We start from the raw sequence: 21,674 nt of genomic DNA, 5'->3' as shown, positions 1-21,674 counted from the left end.
ATTTTAACCTAGCCATACAAATAAAAAATCGTGGTTTTGGTCAGGTTTGTATACGTGCAATTTTTGACGTGGCGTTGATGACAGTGACACTATTAAAAAGAAGGCGAAAAGGCTAAGGGCATAATCGATACCTATTACTAATCTGAATAATAAAATAAAAAGATACGCCAACCCACCATACATTTTAGTAAAAAAAACTACTTTTTCTTAATCGAGAGTATCTGGAGAACTATTTTTGTTATGATTTGTACAATGTACATACCTGTGTTGTATTGCTGCATCACTTTCATTTGGCCAATTAAGGTAGACAGATGCAGCACGAATATTAGGGCAAATACGGCCGTGTGTGTTGCCAATAGCTGTACCCCGTTTTTGTAAGATTAGAATTTTTTTAACCTCAAAAGTAGTGTTAATTAACTTTCTTCGGAAATGCTTTCCTATATCTAATAATCTAATGCTTTGCTTTTCTATTATTGCGGTACAATAATATGTAAACGCCACTATAATTCAGTGCATAGTTAGCAGTGTTGGCCGTAATTGTTAATTTTAATTAACCATTGATCAATTTTATTAACCATTAGTTCCGCCATTAACCAATTGCATTAAAGTTAATTCGGATTAAAGTTAATTCGGATTAAATTTTTGAGACGTTAATGGCCATTGAAGTTAATTCGGATTAACTTTAATTCGGATTAACTTCAATGGGCATGAAAGTCAAATAATTAATCCGAATTACTCTCAATTTGGATTAACGTCTAATAAAATTACATTCGTGATATTTTAAAATGAGAGAGCAAAATGACCCTGACTGAACCCTGGCAGTAGTAGCAGTACCTACCTACTACCTAGTAGAATTCTTTTTTGGTGCAACACAGACATACGCGGTTTTGGTCATTTAAATCGTCTTGATGAGCACTTCGGAGAGCCGTACCCATGATAGAGCTGATGCTGAACCCTGGCAGTACCTAATGGATCTAAGGTTTGGTGCAACATAGGCACAGGCTGTTTTAGTCATCCGACTCGTCTTGATGAGCACTTCGGAGAGCCATACCCATGATAGAGCTGATGCTGAACCCTGGCAGTACCTAATGGATCTAAGGTTTGGTGCAACATAGGCACAGGCTGTTTTAGTCATCCGACTCGTCTTGATGAGCACTTCGGAGAGCCATACCCATGATAGAGCTGATGCTGAACCCTGGCAGTACCTAATGGATCTAAGGTTTGGTGCAACATAGGCACACGCTGTTTTATTCATCCGACTCGTCTTGATGAGCACTTATGAGAGCAGTACCCATAATGGAGCTGATGCTGAACCCTGGCAGTACCTAGCGGAACTAAGGTTTGGTGCAACGTAGGCACACGCTGTTTTAGTCATCCGACTCGTCTTGATGAGCACTTAGGAGAGCAGTACCCATGATAGAGCTGATGCTGAACCCTGGCAGTACCTAGTGGATCTAAGGTTTGGTGCATCATAGGGACACGCTGTTTTAGTCACCCGACTCGTCTTGATAAGCACTTAGGAGAGCGGTACCCATGATAGAGCTGATGCTGAACCCTGGCAGTACCTAGTGGATCTAAGGTTTGGTGCAATATAGGCACACGCTGTTTTAGTCACCCGACTCGTCTTGATGAGCACTTAGGAGAGCGGTACCCATGATAGAGCTGATGCTGAACCCTGGCAGTACCTAGTGGATCTAAGGTTTGGTGCAACATAGGCACACGCTGTTTTAGTCACCCGACTCGTCTTGATGAGCACTTAGGAGAGCAGTACCCATGATAGAGCTGATGCTGAACCCTGGCAGTACCTAGTGGATCTAAGGTTTGGTGCAACATAGGCACACGCTGTTTTAGTCACCCGACTCGTCTTGATGAGCACTTAGGAGAGCAGTACCCATAATGGAGCTGATGCTGAACCCTGGCAGTACCTCGCGGAACTAAGGTTTGGTGCAACATAGGCACACGCTGTTTTAGTCATCCGATTCGTCTTGATGAGCACTTAGGAGAGCAGTACCCATGATAGAGCTGATGCTGAACCCTGGAACTACCTAGTGGATCTAAGGTTTGGTGCAACATAGGCACACGCTGTTTTAGTCACCTGACTCGTCTTGATGAGCACTTAGGAGAGCAGTACCCATAATGGAGCTGATGCTGAACCCTGGCAGTACCTAGCGGAACTAAGGTTTGGTGCAACATAGGCACACGCTGTTTTAGTCATCCGACTCGTCTTGATGAGCACTTAGGAGTGCAGTACCCATGATAGAGCTGATGCTGAACCCTGGCAGTACCTAATGGATCTAAGGTTTGGTGCAACATAGGCACACGCTGTTTTAGTCATCCGACTCGTCTTGATGAGCACTTAGGAGAGCAGTACCCATGATAGAGCTGATGCTGAACCCTGGCAGTACCTAATGGATCTAAGGTTTGGTGCAACATAGGCACACGCTGTTTTAGTCATCCGACTCGTCTTGATGAGCACTTATGAGAGCAGTACCCATAATGGAGCTGATGCTGAACCCTGGCAGTACCTAGCGGAACTAAGGTTTGGTGCAACGTAGGCACACGCTGTTTTAGTCATCCGACTCGTCTTGATGAGCACTTAGGAGAGCAGTACCCATGATAGAGCTGATGCTGAACCCTGGCAGTACCTAGTGGATCTAAGGTTTGGTGCAATATAGGCACACGCTGTTTTAGTCACCCGACTCGTCTTGATGAGCACTTAGGAGAGCAGTACTCATAATGTAGCTGATGCTTAACCCTGGCAGTACCTAGCGGAACTAAGGTTTGGTGCAACATAGGCACACGCTGTTTTAGTCATCCGACTCGTCTTGATGAGCACTTGGAAGAGCAGTACCCAAGATAGAGCTGATGCTGGACCCTGGCAGTACCTAATGGATCTAAGGTTTGGTGCAACATAGGCACAGGCTGTTTTAGTCATCCGACTCGTCTTGATGAGCACTTCGGAGAGCCATACCCATGATAGAGCTGATGCTGAACCCTGGCAGTACCTAATGGATCTAAGGTTTGGTGCAACATAGGCACACGCTGTTTTAGTCATCCGACTCGTCTTGATGAGCACTTAGGAGAGCAGTACCCATGATAGAGCTGATGCTGAACCCTGGCAGTACCTAATGGATCTAAGGTTTGGTGCGACATAGGCACACGCTGTTTTAGTCATCCGACTCGTCTTGATGAGCACTTATGAGAGCAGTACCCATAATGGAGCTGATGCTGAACCCTGGCAGTACCTAGCGGAACTAAGGTTTGGTGCAACGTAGGCACACGCTGTTTTAGTCATCCGACTCGTCTTGATGAGCACTTAGGAGAGCAGTACCCATGATAGAGCTGATGCTGAACCCTGGCAGTACCTAGTGGATCTAAGGTTTGGTGCATCATAGGGACACGCTGTTTTAGTCACCCGACTCGTCTTGATAAGCACTTAGGAGAGCGGTACCCATGATAGAGCTGATGCTGAACCCTGGCAGTACCTAGTGGATCTAGGGTTTGGTGCAACATAGGCACACGCTGTTTTAGTCACCCGACTCGTCTTGATGAGCACTTAGGAGAGCAGTACCCATAATGGAGCTGATGCTGAACCCTGGCAGTACATAGTGGATCTAAGGTTTGGTGCAACATAGGCACGCGCTGTTTAGGTCATCCCACTCGTCTTGATGAGCACTTAGAAGAGCAGTACCCATGATAGAGCTGATGCTGAACCCTGGCAGTACCTAGTGGGTCTAAGGTTTGGTGCAACATAGGCACACGCTGTTTTAGTCATCCGACTCGTCTTGATGAGCACTTAGGAGAGCAGTACCCATGATAGAGCTGATGCTGAACCCTGGCAGTACCTAATGGATCTAAGGTTTGGTGCAACATAGGCACACGCTGTTTTAGTCATCCGACTCGTCTTGATGAGCACTTAGGAGAGCAGTACCCATGATAGAGCTGATGCTGAACCCTGGCAGTACCTAATGGATCTAAGGTTTGGTGCGACATAGGCACACGCTGTTTTAGTCATCCGACTCGTCTTGATGAGCACTTATGAGAGCAGTACCCATAATGGAGCTGATGCTGAACCCTGGCAGTACCCAGCGGAACTATGGTTTGGTGCAACGTAGGCACACGCTGTTTTAGTCATCCGACTCGTCTTGATGAGCACTTAGGAGAGCAGTACCCATGATAGAGCTGATGCTGAACCCTGGCAGTACCTAGTGGATCTAAGGTTTGGTGCATCATAGGGACACGCTGTTTTAGTCACCCGACTCGTCTTGATAAGCACTTAGGAGAGCGGTACCCATGATAGAGCTGATGCTGAACCCTGGCAGTACCTAGTGGATCTAGGGTTTGGTGCAACATAGGCACACGCTGTTTTAGTCATCCGACTCGTCTTGATGAGCACTTAGGAGAGCAGTACCCATGATAGAGCTGATACTGAACCCTGGCAGTACCTAGTGGATCTAAGGTTTGGTGCATCATAGGCACGCGCTGTTTTGGTCATCCGACTCGTCTTGATGAGCACTTAGGAGAGCAGTACCCATGATAGAGCTGATGCTGAACCCTGGCAATACCTAGTGGATCTAAGGTAGGTGGTAAGGCTCTATCATGGGTACCGCTCTCCTAAGTGCTCATCAAGACGAGTCGGGTGACTAAAACAGCGTGTGCCTATGTTGCACCAAACCTTAGATCCACTAGGTACTGCCAGGGTTCAGCATCAGCTCTATCATGGGTACTGCTCTTCTAAGTGCTCATCAAGACGAGTCGGATGACCTAAACAGCGCGTGCCTATGTTGCACCAAACCTTAGATCCACTATGTACTGCCAGGGTTCAGCATCAGCTCCATTATGGGTACTGCTCTCCTAAGTGCTCATCAAGACGAGTCGGGTGACTAAAACAGCGTGTGCCTATGTTGCACCAAACCCTAGATCCACTAGGTACTGCCAGGGTTCAGCATCAGCTCTATCATGGGTACCGCTCTCCTAAGTGCTTATCAAGACGAGTCGGGTGACTAAAACAGCGTGTCCCTATGATGCACCAAACCTTAGATCCACTAGGTACTGCCAGGGTTCAGCATCAGCTCTATCATGGGTACTGCTCTCCTAAGTGCTCATCAAGACGAGTCGGATGACTAAAACAGCGTGTGCCTACGTTGCACCAAACCTTAGTTCCGCTAGGTACTGCCAGGGTTCAGCATCAGCTCCATTATGGGTACTGCTCTCATAAGTGCTCATCAAGACGAGTCGGATGACTAAAACAGCGTGTGCCTATGTCGCACCAAACCTTAGATCCATTAGGTACTGCCAGGGTTCAGCATCAGCTCTATCATGGGTACTGCTCTCCTAAGTGCTCATCAAGACGAGTCGGATGACTAAAACAGCGTGTGCCTATGTTGCACCAAACCTTAGATCCACTAGGTAGTGCCAGGGTTCAGCATCAGCTCTATCATGGGTACTGCTCTCCTAAGTGCTCATCAAGACGAGTCGGATGACTAAAACAGCGTGTGCCTATGTTGCACCAAACCTTAGTTCCGCTAGGTACTGCCAGGGTTCAGCATCAGCTCCATTATGGGTACTGCTCTCCTAAGTGCTCATCAAGACGAGTCGGGTGACTAAAACAGCGTGTGCCTATGTTGTACCAAACCTTAGATCCACTAGGTACTGCCAGGGTTCAGCATCAGCTCTATCATGGGTACTGCTCTCCTAAGTGCTCATCAAGACGAGTCGGATGACTAAAACAGCGTGTGCCTATGTTGCACCAAACCCTGGATCCACTAGGTACTGCCAGGGTTCAGCATCAGCTCTATCATGGGTACTGCACTCCTAAGTGCTCATCAAGACGAGTCGGATGACTAAAACAGCGTGTGCCTATGTTGCACCAAACCCTAGATCCACTAGGTACTGCCAGGGTTCAGCATCAGCTCTATCATGGGTACTGCTCTACTAAGTGCTCATCAAGACGAGTCGGGTGACTAAAACAGCGTGTGCCTATGTTGCACCAAACCTTAGATCCACTAGGTACTGCCAGGGTTCAGCATCAGCTCTATCATGGGTACTGCTCTCCTAAGTGCTCATCAAGACGAGTCGGATGACTAAAACAGCGTGTGCCTATGTTGCACCAAACCTTAGACCCACTAGGTACTGCCAGGGTTCAGCATCAGCTCTATCATGGGTACTGCTCTTCTAAGTGCTCATCAAGACGAGTCGGATGACTAAAACAGCGTGTGCCTATGTTGCACTAATCCTTAGTTCCGCTAGGTACTGCCAGGGTTCAGCATCAGCTCTATTATGGGTACTGCTCTCCTAAGTGCTCATCAAGACGAGTCGGGTGACTAAAACAGCGTGTGCCTATGTTGCACCAAACCTTAGATCCACTAGGTAGTGCCAGGGTTCAGCATCAGCTCTATCATGGGTACTGCTCTCCTAAGTGCTCATCAAGACGAGTCGGATGACTAAAACAGCGTGTGCCTATGTTGCACCAAACCTTAGTTCCACTAGGTACTGCCAGGGTTCAGCATCAGCTCCATTATGGGTACTGCTCTCCTAAGTGCTCATCAAGACGAGTCGGGTGACTAAAACAGCGTGTGCCTATGTTGTACCAAACCTTAGATCCACTAGGTACTGCCAGGGTTCAGCATCAGCTCTATCATGGGTACTGCTCTCCTAAGTGCTCATCAAGACGAGTCGGATGACTAAAACAGCGTGTGCCTATGTTGCACCAAACCCTGGATCCACTAGGTACTGCCAGGGTTCAGCATCAGCTCTATCATGGGTACTGCACTCCTAAGTGCTCATCAAGACGAGTCGGATGACTAAAACAGCGTGTGCCTATGTTGCACCAAACCCTAGATCCACTAGGTACTGCCAGGGTTCAGCATCAGCTCTATCATGGTTACTGCTCTTCTAAGTGCTCCTCAAGACGAGTCGGATGACCAAAACAGCGCGTGCCTATGTTGCACCAAACCTTACTTCCACTATGTACTGCCAGGGTTCAGCATCAGCTCTATCATGGGTACCGCTCTACTAAGTGCTCATCAAGACGAGTCAGATGACCAAAACAGCGCGTGCCTATGTTGCACCAAACCTTAGATCCACTAGGTACTGCCAGGGTTCAGCATCAGCTCTATCGTGGGTACCGCTCTCCTAAGTGCTCATCAAGACGAGTCAGATGACCAAAACAGCGCGTGCCTATGTTGCACCAAACCTTAGATCCACTAGGTACTGCCAGGGTGCAGCATCAGCTCTATCATGGGTACTGCTCTCCTAAGTGCTCATCAAGACGAGTCGGACGACCTAAACAGCGCGTGCCTATGTTGCACCAAACCTTAGATCCACTAGGTACTGCCAGGGTTCAGCATCAGCTCTATCATGGGTACCGCTCTACTAAGTGCTCATCAAGACGAGTCGGGTGACTAAAACAGCGTGTGCCTATGTTGCACCAAACCTTAGATCCACTAGGTACTGCCAGGGTTCAGCATCAGCTCTATCATGGGTACTGCTCTCCTAAGTGCTCATCAAGACGAGTCGGATGACTAAAACAGCGTGTGCCTATGTTGCACCAAACCTTAGACCCACTAGGTACTGCCAGGGTTCAGCATCAGCTCTATCATGGGTACTGCTCTTCTAAGTGCTCATCAAGACGAGTCGGATGACCTAAACAGCGCGTGCCTATGTTGCACCAAACCTTAGATCCACTAGGTACTGCCAGGGTGCAGCATCAGCTCTATCATGGGTACCGCTCTCCTAAGTGCTCATCAAGACGAGTCGGGTGACTAAAACAGCGTGTGCCTATGTTGCACCAAACCTTAGATCCACTAGGTACTGCCAGGGTTCAGCATCAGCTCTATCATGGGTACTGCTCTCCTAAGTGCTCATCAAGACGAGTCGGATGACTAAAACAGCGTGTGCCTATGTTGCACCAAACCTTAGACCCACTAGGTACTGCCAGGGTTCAGCATCAGCTCTATCATGGGTACTGCTCTCCTAAGTGCTCATCAAGACGAGTCGGATGACTAAAACAGCGTGTGCCTATGTTGCACCAAACCCTAGATCCACTAGGTACTGCCAGGGTTCAGCATCAGCTCTATCATGGTTACTGCTCTTCTAAGTGCTCCTCAAGACGAGTCGGATGACCAAAACAGCGCGTGCCTATGTTGCACCAAACCTTACTTCCACTATGTACTGCCAGGGTTCAGCATCAGCTCTATCATGGGTACCGCTCTACTAAGTGCTCATCAAGACGAGTCAGATGACCAAAACAGCGCGTGCCTATGTTGCACCAATCCTTAGATCCACTAGGTACTGCCAGGGTTCAGCATCAGCTCTATCGTGGGTACCGCTCTCCTAAGTGCTCATCAAGACGAGTCAGATGACCAAAACAGCGCGTGCCTATGTTGCACCAAACCTTAGATCCACTAGGTACTGCCAGGGTGCAGCATCAGCTCTATCATGGGTACTGCTCTCCTAAGTGCTCATCAAGACGAGTCGGACGACCTAAACAGCGCGTGCCTATGTTGCACCAAACCTTAGATCCACTAGGTACTGCCAGGGTTCAGCATCAGCTCTATCATGGGTACTGCTCTCCTAAGTGCTCATCAAGACGAGTCGGATGACTAAAACAGCGTGTGCCTATGTTGCACCAAACCTTAGACCCACTAGGTACTGCCAGGGTTCAGCATCAGCTCTATCATGGGTACTGCTCTTCTAAGTGCTCATCAAGACGAGTCGGATGACCTAAACAGCGCGTGCCTATGTTGCACCAAACCTTAGATCCACTAGGTACTGCCAGGGTGCAGCATCAGCTCTATCATGGGTACCGCTCTCCTAAGTGCTCATCAAGACGAGTCAGATGACCGAAACAGCGCGTGCCTATGTTGCACCAAACCTTAGATCCACTAGGTACTGCCAGGGTTCAGCATCAGCTCTATCATGGGTACCGCTCTCCTAAGTGCTCATCAAGACGAGTCGGGTGACTAAAACAGCGTGTGCCTATGTTGCACCAAACCTTAGATCCACTAGGTACTGCCAGGGTTCAGCATCAGCTCTATCATGGGTACTGCTCTCCTAAGTGCTCATCAAGACGAGTCGGATGACTAAAACAGCGTGTGCCTATGTTGCACCAAACCTTAGATCCACTAGGTAGTGCCAGGGTTCAGCATCAGCTCTATCATGGGTACTGCTCTCCTAAGTGCTCATCAAGACGAGTCGGGTGACTAAAACAGCGTGTGCCTATGTTGCACCAAACCTTAGATCCACTAGGTACTGCCAGGGTTCAGCATCAGCTCTATCATGGGTACTGCTCTCCTAAGTGCTCATCAAGACGAGTCGGATGACTAAAACAGCGTGTGCCTATGTTGCACCATACCTTAGATCCACTAGGTAGTGCCAGGGTTCAGCATCAGCTCTATCATGGGTACTGCTCTCCTAAGTGCTCATCAAGACGAGTCGGGTGACTAAAACAGCGTGTGCCTATGTTGCACCAAACCTTAGATCCACTAGGTACTGCCAGGGTTCAGCATCAGCTCTATCATGGGTACCGCTCTCCTAAGTGCTCATCAAGACGAGTCGGGTGACTAAAACAGCGTGTGCCTATGTTGCACCAAACCTTAGATCCACTAGGTACTGCCAGGGTTCAGCATCAGCTCTATCATGGGTACTGCACTCCTAAGTGCTCATCAAGACGAGTCGGATGACTAAAACAGCGTGTGCCTATGTTGCACCAAACCTTAGATCCACTAGGTAGTGCCAGGGTTCAGCATCAGCTCTATCATGGGTACTGCTCTCCTAAGTGCTCATCAAGACGAGTCGGGTGACTAAAACAGCGTGTGCCTATGTTGCACCAAACCTTAGATCCACTAGGTACTGCCAGGGTTCAGCATCAGCTCTATCATGGGTACTGCTCTCCTAAGTGCTCATCAAGACGAGTCGCATGACTAAAACAGCGTGTGCCTATGTTGCACCAAACCTTAGACCCACTAGGTACTGCCAGGGTTCAGCATCAGCTCTATCATGGGTACTGCTCTTCTAAGTGCTCATCAAGACGAGTCGGATGACCTAAACAGCGCGTGCCTATGTTGCACCAAACCTTAGATCCACTAGGTACTGCCAGGGTGCAGCATCAGCTCTATCATGGGTACCGCTCTCCTAAGTGCTCATCAAGACGAGTCAGATGACCGAAACAGCGCGTGCCTATGTTGCACCAAACCTTAGATCCACTAGGTACTGCCAGGGTTCAGCATCAGCTCTATCATGGGTACCGCTCTCCTAAGTGCTCATCAAGACGAGTCGGGTGACTTAAACAGCGTGTGCCTATGTTGCACCAAACCTTAGATCCACTAGGTACTGCCAGGGTTCAGCATCAGCTCTATCATGGGTACTGCTCTCCTAAGTGCTCATCAAGACGAGTCGGATGACTAAAACAGCGTGTGCCTATGTTGCACCAAACCTTAGATCCACTAGGTAGTGCCAGGGTTCAGCATCAGCTCTATCATGGGTACTGCTCTCCTAAGTGCTCATCAAGACGAGTCGGGTGACTAAAACAGCGTGTGCCTATGTTGCACCAAACCTTAGATCCACTAGGTACTGCCAGGGTTCAGCATCAGCTCTATCATGGGTACCGCTCTCCTAAGTGCTCATCAAGACGAGTCGGGTGACTAAAACAGCGTGTGCCTATGTTGCACCAAACCTTAGATCCACTAGGTACTGCCAGGGTTCAGCATCAGCTCTATCATGGGTACTGCTCTCCTAAGTGCTCATCAAGACGAGTCGGATGACTAAAACAGCGTGTGCCTATGTTGCACCAAACCTTAGATCCACTAGGTAGTGCCAGGGTTCAGCATCAGCTCTATCATGGGTACTGCTCTCCTAAGTGCTCATCAAGACGAGTCGGGTGACTAAAACAGCGTGTGCCTATGTTGCACCAAACCTTAGATCCATTAGGTACTGCCAGGGTTCAGCATCAGCTCTATCATGGGTATGGCTCTCCGAAGTGCTCATCAAGACGAGTCGGATGACTAAAACAGCGTGTGCCTATGTTGCACCAAACCTTAGATCCATTAGGTACTGCCAGGGTTCAGCATCAGCTCTATCGTGGGTACGGCTCTCCGAAGTGCTCATCAAGACGATTTAAATGACCAAAACCGCGTATGTCTGTGTTGCACCAAACCAGAATTCTACTAGGTAGTAGGTAGGTACTGCTACTACTGCCAGGGTTCAGTCAGGGTCATTTTGCTGTCTCATTTTAAAATATCACGAATGTAATTTTATTAGACGTTGATGCAATTGAGAGTAATTCTAATAAATTTTTAGAAACTTTAATGGCCATTGAAGTTAATCCGAATTAAAGTTAATCCGAATTAACTTCAATGGCCATTAACGTCTCAAAAATTTAATCCGAATTAACTTTAATCCGAATTAACTTTAATCCGAATTAAATGGCTAATGGTTAATGGCCATTAACCTTTTTAATTGTTAATTTTTAATGGTTAATGGCATTAGCGTTCGGCCAACACTGATAGTTAGTTAGTAGAGGAAAAAGTTGCCACTGCTTTTAAGGTTATAAAATTTCTAATCTGAAAAAAAAGAACGGACTTTATAGTCCGTTATCGGACGGTTGTAAACAAGCATTCCTAAAAGTCTTGAAGCCTACATAACAGTCAATGTGTAGGTAAATGCATTTTCATCACACCCACTTAGTAAATGTGGTTGCACGCAGGCTTAACGGGAACTATAGAAAAAGCGTTTTCCCTAGGCAGTTATGAAGTTTCTAATAATTCACAGTTTTTTGTCTTTATACTTCATTTTTGTATTGCAAGTGTGATGAAAAACATTGTGTGTAACTCTGGGCGTAGTCGTGTCTATAAATCGGTCCGGCAAGCCGTCGCGATTTAACTATACTCTCGTTTGCAATATTTAACTTACGCCCCATGTTGCACATTGTACTATTGTTTTTTTTAACAATCTCATTAATATAAGCTGCAAATGTTTGTCTTGTATTTAAACATATGCTTACACCCTCGCTTCCCACCGATGCTATATTAGGTCAGTAAAGAGATTAAAAATTCAACTCTAAATTTAATACGCCAAGGTTTTTATTTAGTTGGCAAATTTTGACCTCTGGGAGTTAAGGGGTAAATGGTCTGTAAATAAAAGGCGATTATATGCATTAAGATATGTATACTATAGAAACATAACTATCTTGTATGTACAAATAATTTAATACTACCAGAATATTCTGGCATAAAAACCCCAGGAGTATTAATTGAGATTATTCTCTTTATTTAATTATAAAATACTGGAATGACAATCTCATTTTTTACTAGTTGTCAATCGCCGTTTTTTATAACATTAAACCAATATTTGTGTCATTTTCAGTTTTTTTTTATTGTTAAAAAGTATAGTTAACTTAACTTATAAATCTTATAATAATTGTTATACATTCCGTGAAGTGTACATGTGAAGTAAATAATGTATTGTGAATTGTTTTGATATTGTAAACTATGGGGTGTTGCGAAACATTATGTAAATAGTGAAAGTCTTATGACTTATGTAAATATAAACAAAGCGCAAATATATATTACAAATTAAGGTATACAAATATGACTGCATTATTATAATTTCATACTGTTTGTATGCTAAGTGTTGAGTGTGAGTGATGTTGAGATTTCAAATTCTTGTTATTCTAATTTGAATTTGATATACTTCATTGAAAACCAGCAGATAAGATGGTAAAGCTTTTATCATCTATTGTGTCATTTGTCTGTCGAGTAGGTATATATATATATAGGTATCGCCAGGAGAGTTGCGGTGAATGATTACACACACAGCTACACTGAGTACTAATCGCAAAAACAGCATTGAATAAATGTGATGTGCGCACGATATTATGCTAAAATAAATAAAAAAACCTTGAAAAAACTTTTTGATCCATTTTGAGGTTGCGATTCTACTTGCTATCGATACTAAAAAAGAACACTCATTTCAATATCTCGCTGTCATTACATGATTTTGTTGCTGTGTGCGTGCGCGACTTCAACTCTCCTGGCGATACCTATACTTGTGATGTCTACAATGACAAATGATAAAAGAGGAACCATCATAATTATCCATGCGGAGGGTTTATATTAAGAACGTCTATCAGAAACAATCTTAAGGAGACAGGCCTTTATAAAATGTTCCAAAGTATATGAGATTATCCATTTATTTTTCTGGTCTGGCCAGGTTTTTATATTTATTTTTTACCAGCGACTTTTGAATCAACTTGCATTGCATTGATTGATTACTAAAGAATTTGGAAACTTTGATATAACATTGTCAAACTATCAAAATATATTCAAAGTAATATGAAGAAATGTCATATTACGTAATCTTAAACTGAATTATCATAATTTTACTTTAATATTGGAAGCTATTTATGGTATCTAAAGTGATAAAGTAAACTAACACACTAAACACTACCATTTCTTAATGACATTGGCCATAATTTCATAGCATTAGCAGCAAAACAGCTTAATTAGCAAGGATTTTGTAATATTGTATTTGTTTTATATTGTACCTGAATATATTTTTGTGCTAAACATCTATATTTTTTCATAGTACTGTTTCATTTCATGTTAGTGATTAAATTGGTGCTGTTATAATTAAACTGTAAATAATTTGTGTTATTAAATAATACAAGAAAAAATGGAAAATACATTTATTAACTACAATCAATGCACTTTTCTTTCCATATTTTTTTGAATTTTTTCTCTATTTTTCTTTTGTTGGACAAGGAGTTTGCTAATGTGTCTAATGAATTCTTTAGAGCCGTCCACTGCATGAAACTCAGATGTCTTGTTAAGGATGACTCATTTTGTACATTTCTAAAGCCTTCTTCCATCAAAATGAACCTTTTTAAAGATTCTATATCAGTCACATTTGCTGGAGAATGAATGTATGTATCTCTCTTTAACTCAATTGATTTTGATTGAGTGAGTGGCCCTTTAAAACTTTCCCTGGATATTGTCTCACCTTTAAAAGTATTTAATATTTCAGTTGATTTCAATTTGGAGTGCAGAGGGGCTTTAAAACTATCTCTAGAAATGCTATCTCCTTTATCTTTATTTAGTACTGGATTTGTTTGTATCTCAGTTGGACTTTCTTTTGAAAGATTGTTTACCTTAAGATGACATGATGGCTCTTCAGAGTCAGTTTCTTCATTTAGCCGTTTGACATAATCCATGAAGCTGTCAGTATTATCATCATTATCTTCAACTATTAAGCTCTGGTGCAATGTCAAGTGTTTGTCCGGAGCCCATTTAAACCTTCCAAAAGAGTCAATGTTTTTAAGGTCCAGCCACTCTTCTAAGTCTAGTGGCAGGTTATAGTGGTCGGGTAGGAAGTCTACTCCCTTCAGTTGTAGTTTGTCGAGCCAGGGCCGCAGGCGCGCGTACCAGGCGCAGGCGTTGCGCAGCAGCACCGTGCAGAGCGACCACACGCGGCTCAGCGCTGCATATGGCATCAGAGACATCCAGTGGCCCTCCCCGCACTTAATGCGGTCCAAATAAAATACCGACGCTTGCTTCGAACATACGCAAACCCTCACCATTATCTTCGCAAACGTGATCAATCTGATCATTATATATTGGAGCATCTGTCTTGTTGGTAAATAATCCTCGTCATCAGCCGGTAATGTGTCGCTGAAGTTTTCTATGTCCTTCAATATATTCAGTCCCAAATAACGCCGTAAGGCTACGTTAACCTTCTTAAAATGCCTGTAGCCGATGTCGTTGCGAAACTTCTTGTCGTATTTATAAGCAAATCTAGAGAGTATTGCGCTCTCTTTGTGCAAAGGAGATTGATTAGACAGTACTTTGATCATATTCGTACAAGTGGTTTTTAGATCCCTAATGCCTGTAATTAAAAAGAATTACAAATGAACAGTTCAAAAGTTATCCGACAAGCAGGCGTGTTTTAAAAGGTCAACGATAAACTTACCAATTTTACGATGACATAGAAATGTATGAACAGGTGGTGGTAGCAGAGAGGAATCGTTCCAGGGCTCTAACATCGTGCTTTGAATATAATTCAATACCTTTCTGATAAAATTCTATAAGTAACACAGGTCGTTGCTTATTTTTGTAGGTTAGGTTATGTTTAATACCTGCTGTCAGCCTGTCACTGTCAATGTGACGTTGTATGCTATTCTGTTGTCATAAAAAAACGTAGAAGCTACACATGTAACCAAAGAACAGTGGATGAAGTCAAATAGCTCAAACAGCTGATTGAGTTGAGATACCGGCTAGGTGGCAACGTCAATCGACAACGGTAAGTTAATTTGGAATTAAGTTTTAATTGCAATTAGTAAGCTTAGGTTTAGACTAATTAAAAGTTATTTTTTTTTTACTAATCCTTTGTAAAAAATATCCCTGTTTGAATGAACATACAGTCCACTTAAAAATATTTGTAGGTTAATTTTTACAATTTACAGATTTCGTGATAAGCAAATCATTAAACAAAACAACATGCCCAAAAACAAGAAGAAAGCTGAAAGTTCTAGTGACAGCGACGAGGGACCTGTTGATGTAAGTAAATGATAAATAGATCATCGTAGAAAACACGTTTATCATATTTCAACCTGTGATATTTGTAAATTTTACGCGATTAACTCCCGTCGTCCGCAGGTGTTTATAAACAAGTGCCTGCGACGCATCCTAGGGATTTACTGGCCACGAACCATCTCAAACGTTAGACTATGGCAGATGACTGAGCCATAGAATACTATGACTGAGCAGAAACCCATAAGGATACTTTCCAATTACTTACATACTTTTACATATTATGTACTGTCTCATCAAAAGTCAAAACTATTAGCTTAGCACCCCATTTGCTGCTATAAGCTAATAGTTTTGCTGACTGTACATTGTCAATTGGTCAATAATTTTAAAAAACCTGCCAAGTGCGAGTCGGACTCGCGCACGAAGGGTTCCGTACCATTACGCAAAAAACGGCAAAAAAAATCACGTTTGTTGTATGGGAGCCCCACTTTATTTATTTTATTCTGTTTTTAGTATTTGTTATAGCGGCAACTAAAATAGATCATGTGTGAAAATTTCAACTGTAGCTATCACGGTTGATGAGATACAGCTAGGCTAGCCTGGTGACAGACGGACAGACAGACAGTGGGGTCCCGTTTTTACCCTTTTGGTACGGAACCCTAAAAACAGTAAAACTGCAAAGGCATAATGCATCATCAATTACCATAGCCTTATCAGTAATTTATACAAGCATTCGCAACAGTTATCTATTTGTATAAAGTGCAAATAAAACTGATACCAAGTAAAAATGTTGATATGGAATGATTTCAAGATTCCTCTTGTATATGAGAACAACTTAGGGGAACAAGAGTCCATTTATTTTAAGATAACTGCACTGGTTTTAATAGAACAAGAAATTAACCTCCTTAACTCAAACTCACAGCGGGCCCGAACTGGAGAAGAGTGGCCCACGACAGACATCAATGGAAAGAGCTAGAGGAGGCCTTTACCAAGCGGCACACTGATCTACGGGACATACTCTAACTCAGAATAATAGGGCCAGATAGATAGATAGAAGGTTTTGCCTATGATGGGTCTTGTATTAATTTACAAAACTGTAATTTGTTTCCTTATTCAATAAATAAAAATAAAAAAACCACACTCATTGCCACACTTTGTCATTGCAAATGCCATGCAGTTATCTTGGTCCTAGTCTATTAATTTTCAATGCTAAGCTGTCAGGTCAATGCGCTGAATTTTACACTCCATAAAAAGTAAAGCAACACTTAACTTAAAATCAAAACAAAATTATTACTTCGCTAAGCTGTGAAAAAATAACATGCTAGTCATACTTACACGTTATACTTACTTGCACATTTTATGCGTTTTTTTTATACTACGTGGGTGGAAACCAAGCATACGGCCCGCCTGATGTTAAGCAATCTCCGTACGCCTGCAACATACGATAATGTTAAATGATTAATGTAAAAACGGTTTTATTGTTGCCGGACCAGCCGGACCGTCAACATCTGATGATGCCTCGTAGACAGGCGAAACACGTGTCGAGTTATGTACTTTTGGTGTTGGGTTGTTATATTCATTTGCGTATTTAATTTTGCGGTTGGAGGGTGGAATTAATTGCAATAATTGCATACAGAAAATACGCAAGTAAGTACAACGGGTTAGCATTAACACAGAATAATATAAAGTGTCACAGAATGGTCACCAATAGGAATAGCGAGAAAACAAAATAGACCAAATACAACGGGTTAGCATTAACACAGAATAATATAAAGTGTCACAGAATGGTCAGCAATAGGAATAGCGAGAAAACAAAAAAGACCAAATAAAAGATGGAGAGACGAGTTAGTGAACTTCGACAGATACTGGTGGAGAACAGCACAGGATAGGAAGGAATGGGAAAAACTCGGGGAGGCCTTTTCCGCACACGCGACATGCAAATAATAAACCAATAATAATTGTAATTTTATGTAATTGTAAAAAAAAGAAGCATGAAATAAAGGCTATTGCTATTAGCTCTAATTTACTATTCGCGGATTAAAAGTAATAATTTTGTTTTGATTAATTAGATTAATATGGATTTCCTCAAAGTAACGCTTCTATTAATTATTTGAAAACTACTTCCATTCATTTTCAGAGAAATGTACCTCCAGAAAAGAAAGCCAAAATGGGCTCAAGGACTACGGACAAAGAGCCAACATGGGTCCTGGAGGGTAAGAAGCTTGTCAAAGTGAGGGAGTTCAAGGGAAAGCATTATGTGGACATTCGGGAGTTTTACGAGAAGAATGGAGACTTGTTACCGGGGAAGAAAGGCATCAGTCTCACCCCAGAGCAGTGGAGGAAACTGCTGACATTGGCGGAGGAGGTGAACGAGGAACTCAGTAACTGTTAGTTTGGAACAAATATACTGTATGATTGTGTTACTAAATATTTATAAGATTAAAGGTTTGTTGAGCAAATTTTAATTAAAGTTTTGATTACTTAATATGTTATGAGACTTGTGGAAGTGATAGGAATAGGGGAAGTCCTATTGCATGTATTTGAATTGAAAGTGTAATAAAAAACAAATCAGACTAAAACATTTTTTATTTAAAAGATATACATATTTATATTGTCAGTGACCGCCAGGAACAAAAACATAATTTTATAACTTATAACAGTACAAATAAATTAAACAGGTACAATATTGAGCTTTCATGTTAGTACTTACGGAACAAAAATTCATTGAGTATAATCATTTTGGTATTAACTAATAGAGATTCTTTATTCACAATTTTGAGATAACTTAATGTCAAAAGAATGATAGCACTTTGTGTTCAGAATTACCTTTAATTCTATTTAAATTTTATAATTTAATAGTACCTCCCCCTGGTAACCTAGCCAAGAAGACAATCGTATTTTTATATCGACAGACGAAAAGAAAAAAACCGGCCAAGTGCGAGTCGGACTCGCGCACGAAGGGTTCCGTACCACGCAAAAAAATCACGTTTGTTGTATGGGAGCCCCCACTTAAATATTTATTGTTTTTAGTAGTAGTGAAAATTTCAACTGTCTAGCTATCACGGTTCATGAGATACAACCTGATGACAGACAGATGGACAGTGGAGTCGTTAGTAATAGTGTCCCGTTTTTACCCTTTGGGTACGGAACCCTAAATATGTATCAGGATGACCAATGCTACGAAAAGTCACGTGACTATTTCCATACATTATTAGCGTTTTCTATTAAGGATTGACATTTTGGCTAGGCATCCAGTACCAGAATGTGTTCAGAAAAATTACATTTTCAACACACAACAGTTACAACTATATATTGTATAAGCAGTTGTTTTGCAATTTTATTATCTGCCTCGCTATCATTCTTTAGACAGAACCAGACTACAAGTATACATAATTACATATATGCATATAAATTGGTAATGTCTCACTGTATTTGTTATACATAAAATAATATTTGGAATAAAATTAAATCAGATTCCAATGACATTTCATAGAACAACAAGTTCCATTTATTTACACAAATTACTAGATTTCAAATATATATCCTTAGTACCTATATAAATAAATGCATATCCCTACACTCCATGTTTATATGACAAAACTGGGATATAGATGTCAACAGCCTTCATTAACCGCTTTCTATCTCTTGTTCGCCCTTGCCATGGTACAAATAAGAAATTCCAGTCTGTGACAGCTTGGGAAAATTGCCAAGGGTCAGACAAAACTGACCATGTCAATGAGGTGAGGTTATAATAATAAATAAAATAAAATATCGTTTATTTCAGGCTTTTAGCCCATAATACATGACGACACAGTTATAACCACGTATAAGTCTGTCCCTGGGCAATTCTCCTGGACCCTCCCCTTTCCGGAACATCTTTCATTCATCATCCAGTGTGTATTTTTCGACACACCGAAAAAAAATCCTACTCATTAATGTGTAAACTTGATCATGTCAATAAGGTAATAACTAATAACGGTAGTAATCTATCTGTCCCTGGGCAATTCTCCTGATGTTACCCTTTTGAAACAGCTAAGTATGTATTCACAATTTCAACAGATTCACTTGGATTATTTTCTAAACTTAATTTCTGTCTCATAAATGCTTCAAAAATCGTACAAATTGTACCATGTGCGTAATTGTGATGAATTGAAAAAAAAAAACATTTAAAAGAAGTAAATATTCTCCAGTACTACAAATATGTTATTTTTTAGTTTTGTCAGTTTTTTCTTGTAGAACTATGACATTCAAAGAATAGTCACAACCGAATAGGCGGGTACACACAGAACGAGCCGCCTCGCGAGGAAATTGCCGCGCGGATCAGGGCGCGTCGCGTAGCCAACGTGCCAATAGTTATTAACGCTCCGTAGCGTATCCATCTCTCTCACACTCTTCCACACTAGTGCGACAGTGACAGTTGCAGTTGCGTTTCGTTCGCTACGGAGCGTTAACGATTGCACGATGGCTACGCACCCAGCTCGGTCTGTGTAAACGTGCCACGGCCGCATTGCCTTGGGCGAGGCACGTCTCCTCCGACCGAGCAGCCTCGCGCGGCAATTTCCCCGTGAGGCGGCTCATTCTGTGTGGATCCGCCTAATGAAGATTCGAGTTAATTTTAAACCATAATTAGGAGCTTTAGGATTATAGTTGGGTGGTTTTAAGGTACCCATTTAATTCCTAGCTATCTAAGTGTGTTTTGTTTGACTTTGGGCTTAACCCTTAAATGCATAGTGTAGGATGCAGCCTACATACAACAAAAACATCTAATTTTATACATAATTAGATAAAATCTATTTGTTCCTATATATTATTACAATAGTAAAACTAATCCGTTTTCCGATTTTTTAACCAAAATTTACGCAGTATTTTAAAAATTACATTTCATTTATAAAAATTTGACGAAATGTCGGAAAACTTGGAAAAATCCAGAATTTGGTGATTTTTAGTACGTGGTTTTTGAAGGTTTTTTTCGGGGTTTGTAATTATTTTATATTTAAAAACTTTATCATAGGTATATCACAAATAGTGTACCTTTCTGATGGTAGTAAAATTTTTCATACACTCTCTCGCTGAAAATTTCATATTTACATAAATATGATTTAGCCTATGCAACTTCTAACACTAATTTCGCAGTGAAAATCGAGGTTATATTTATTTTTTTCAATTTTTCCCATAATCAGCAAACAATTACGCAACACATATGTATATTCATTTCGGGCAAAAAGAAAAAAATCATGCATTTAAGGGTAAATAATATGTCCCTATTTCAATAATTGTAAAATACACCGCATACTAAGATTTGTATAAGTATGGAAATCAACAAGAATGATCGAAAAATATTTGTCTATTGAATTGTTTGTTAAAGATTAAAAATTTCATGAGAAAATGTTATACTACTAATATAAATGTAAAAATGCCATTGAATATGTGGCGTTTATATTGACTAGTGTTTCTAGTAACATTTGGTTAAATTCTAGCTTTAAAATCGCTAAGGAAGTAAATAAAGTCCATATTTGGGAAGACTTAAATTAGTTTATAAAAAAGAATGGAAATCGGTTGCTCGCGATGAGATTCGTTCTACTTCTACCTATTACAAGAAATATATATGCCGTCACATTAATATTAGTCCGGCTTTTAACTCGAAATACAGTCCCACCCGGAAGAAAGCAAGAAACTTGGCAATTGGCATTGTACGCGGGCATTTTTTTCTGTAGTGATGCACTGGACTTTTTTTTCAAAATAGGTAAATTGAATGTTTTTTCTACTACATCATGAGCTCCTTCGTTCCTGCTAGGAGGAAAAAAGCGACCCAAGTTTTATTTTTCCATTCCGTTACCATTTTTCAAACACTTTGCACGGCCGAGTACGGCGGTAACGAAATGGAAAGTACGTAAATGCGCTCATGATTCTGGGCACAAATAACATTAAATTTACATATCCTAAAAAAAAGTCCAGTGCATCACTACAGAAAAAAAACGCCCACGTACGTAGCGTATAAGAAAAAAATAAGTAGAAACAATTTAGTTAAGTGCTTCGTTCCCCCCTTTCCCTTGGCAGTTTTATTGTAATTCCAACCGCTTTTATAAAACAATGAAAAGCCGGGTCCACACAGAGCGAGCATACGCGCGAGGCAATTTCCTCGCGCACAAA

At 41.9% G+C, this 21,674-nt stretch overlaps 2 protein-coding genes across 4 annotated transcripts in view; one reads left to right on the top strand and one right to left on the bottom strand.

Moving 5' to 3' along the window:
* LOC134745333 (RNA polymerase II transcriptional coactivator) overlaps nucleotides 1-17,985 on the top strand; it is a 107,550-nt gene extending 89,565 nt beyond the window's left edge. Inside the window, exons 1-3 of one of the 3 annotated variants that reach the window (XM_063679367.1) lie at nucleotides 15,251-15,314; nucleotides 15,471-15,551; nucleotides 17,662-17,985. In XM_063679367.1, coding sequence (XP_063535437.1) covers nucleotides 15,492-15,551; nucleotides 17,662-17,916 — 315 coding nt within the window. In that variant the 5' untranslated portion in view covers nucleotides 15,251-15,314; nucleotides 15,471-15,491 and the 3' untranslated portion in view covers nucleotides 17,917-17,985. Of the gene's footprint in view, nucleotides 1-15,250; nucleotides 15,315-15,457; nucleotides 15,552-17,661 lie in introns of those variants that run through there. The other 2 variants (XM_063679351.1, XM_063679359.1) reach the window with 2 other exon arrangements.
* On the bottom strand, nucleotides 13,671-15,104 carry LOC134744790 (uncharacterized). Its single transcript, XM_063678705.1, has 2 exons — nucleotides 14,965-15,104; nucleotides 13,671-14,880 (listed from the first exon to the last, which is right to left on the bottom strand). The coding sequence occupies exons 1-2, from the start codon at nucleotides 15,035-15,037 to the stop codon at nucleotides 13,688-13,690; spliced, it is 1,266 nt and encodes a 421-aa protein (XP_063534775.1). The 5' UTR covers nucleotides 15,038-15,104; the 3' UTR covers nucleotides 13,671-13,687.
* Nucleotides 17,986-21,674: the final 3,689 nt, after the last annotated feature.

The sequence above is a fragment of the Cydia strobilella genome, chromosome 1 (genome assembly GCF_947568885.1).
Source record: "Cydia strobilella chromosome 1, ilCydStro3.1, whole genome shotgun sequence".
In the NCBI taxonomy this organism is placed as follows: Eukaryota; Metazoa; Arthropoda; class Insecta; order Lepidoptera; family Tortricidae; genus Cydia; species Cydia strobilella.
This window is presented reverse-complemented; position numbering and strand designations above follow the sequence as displayed.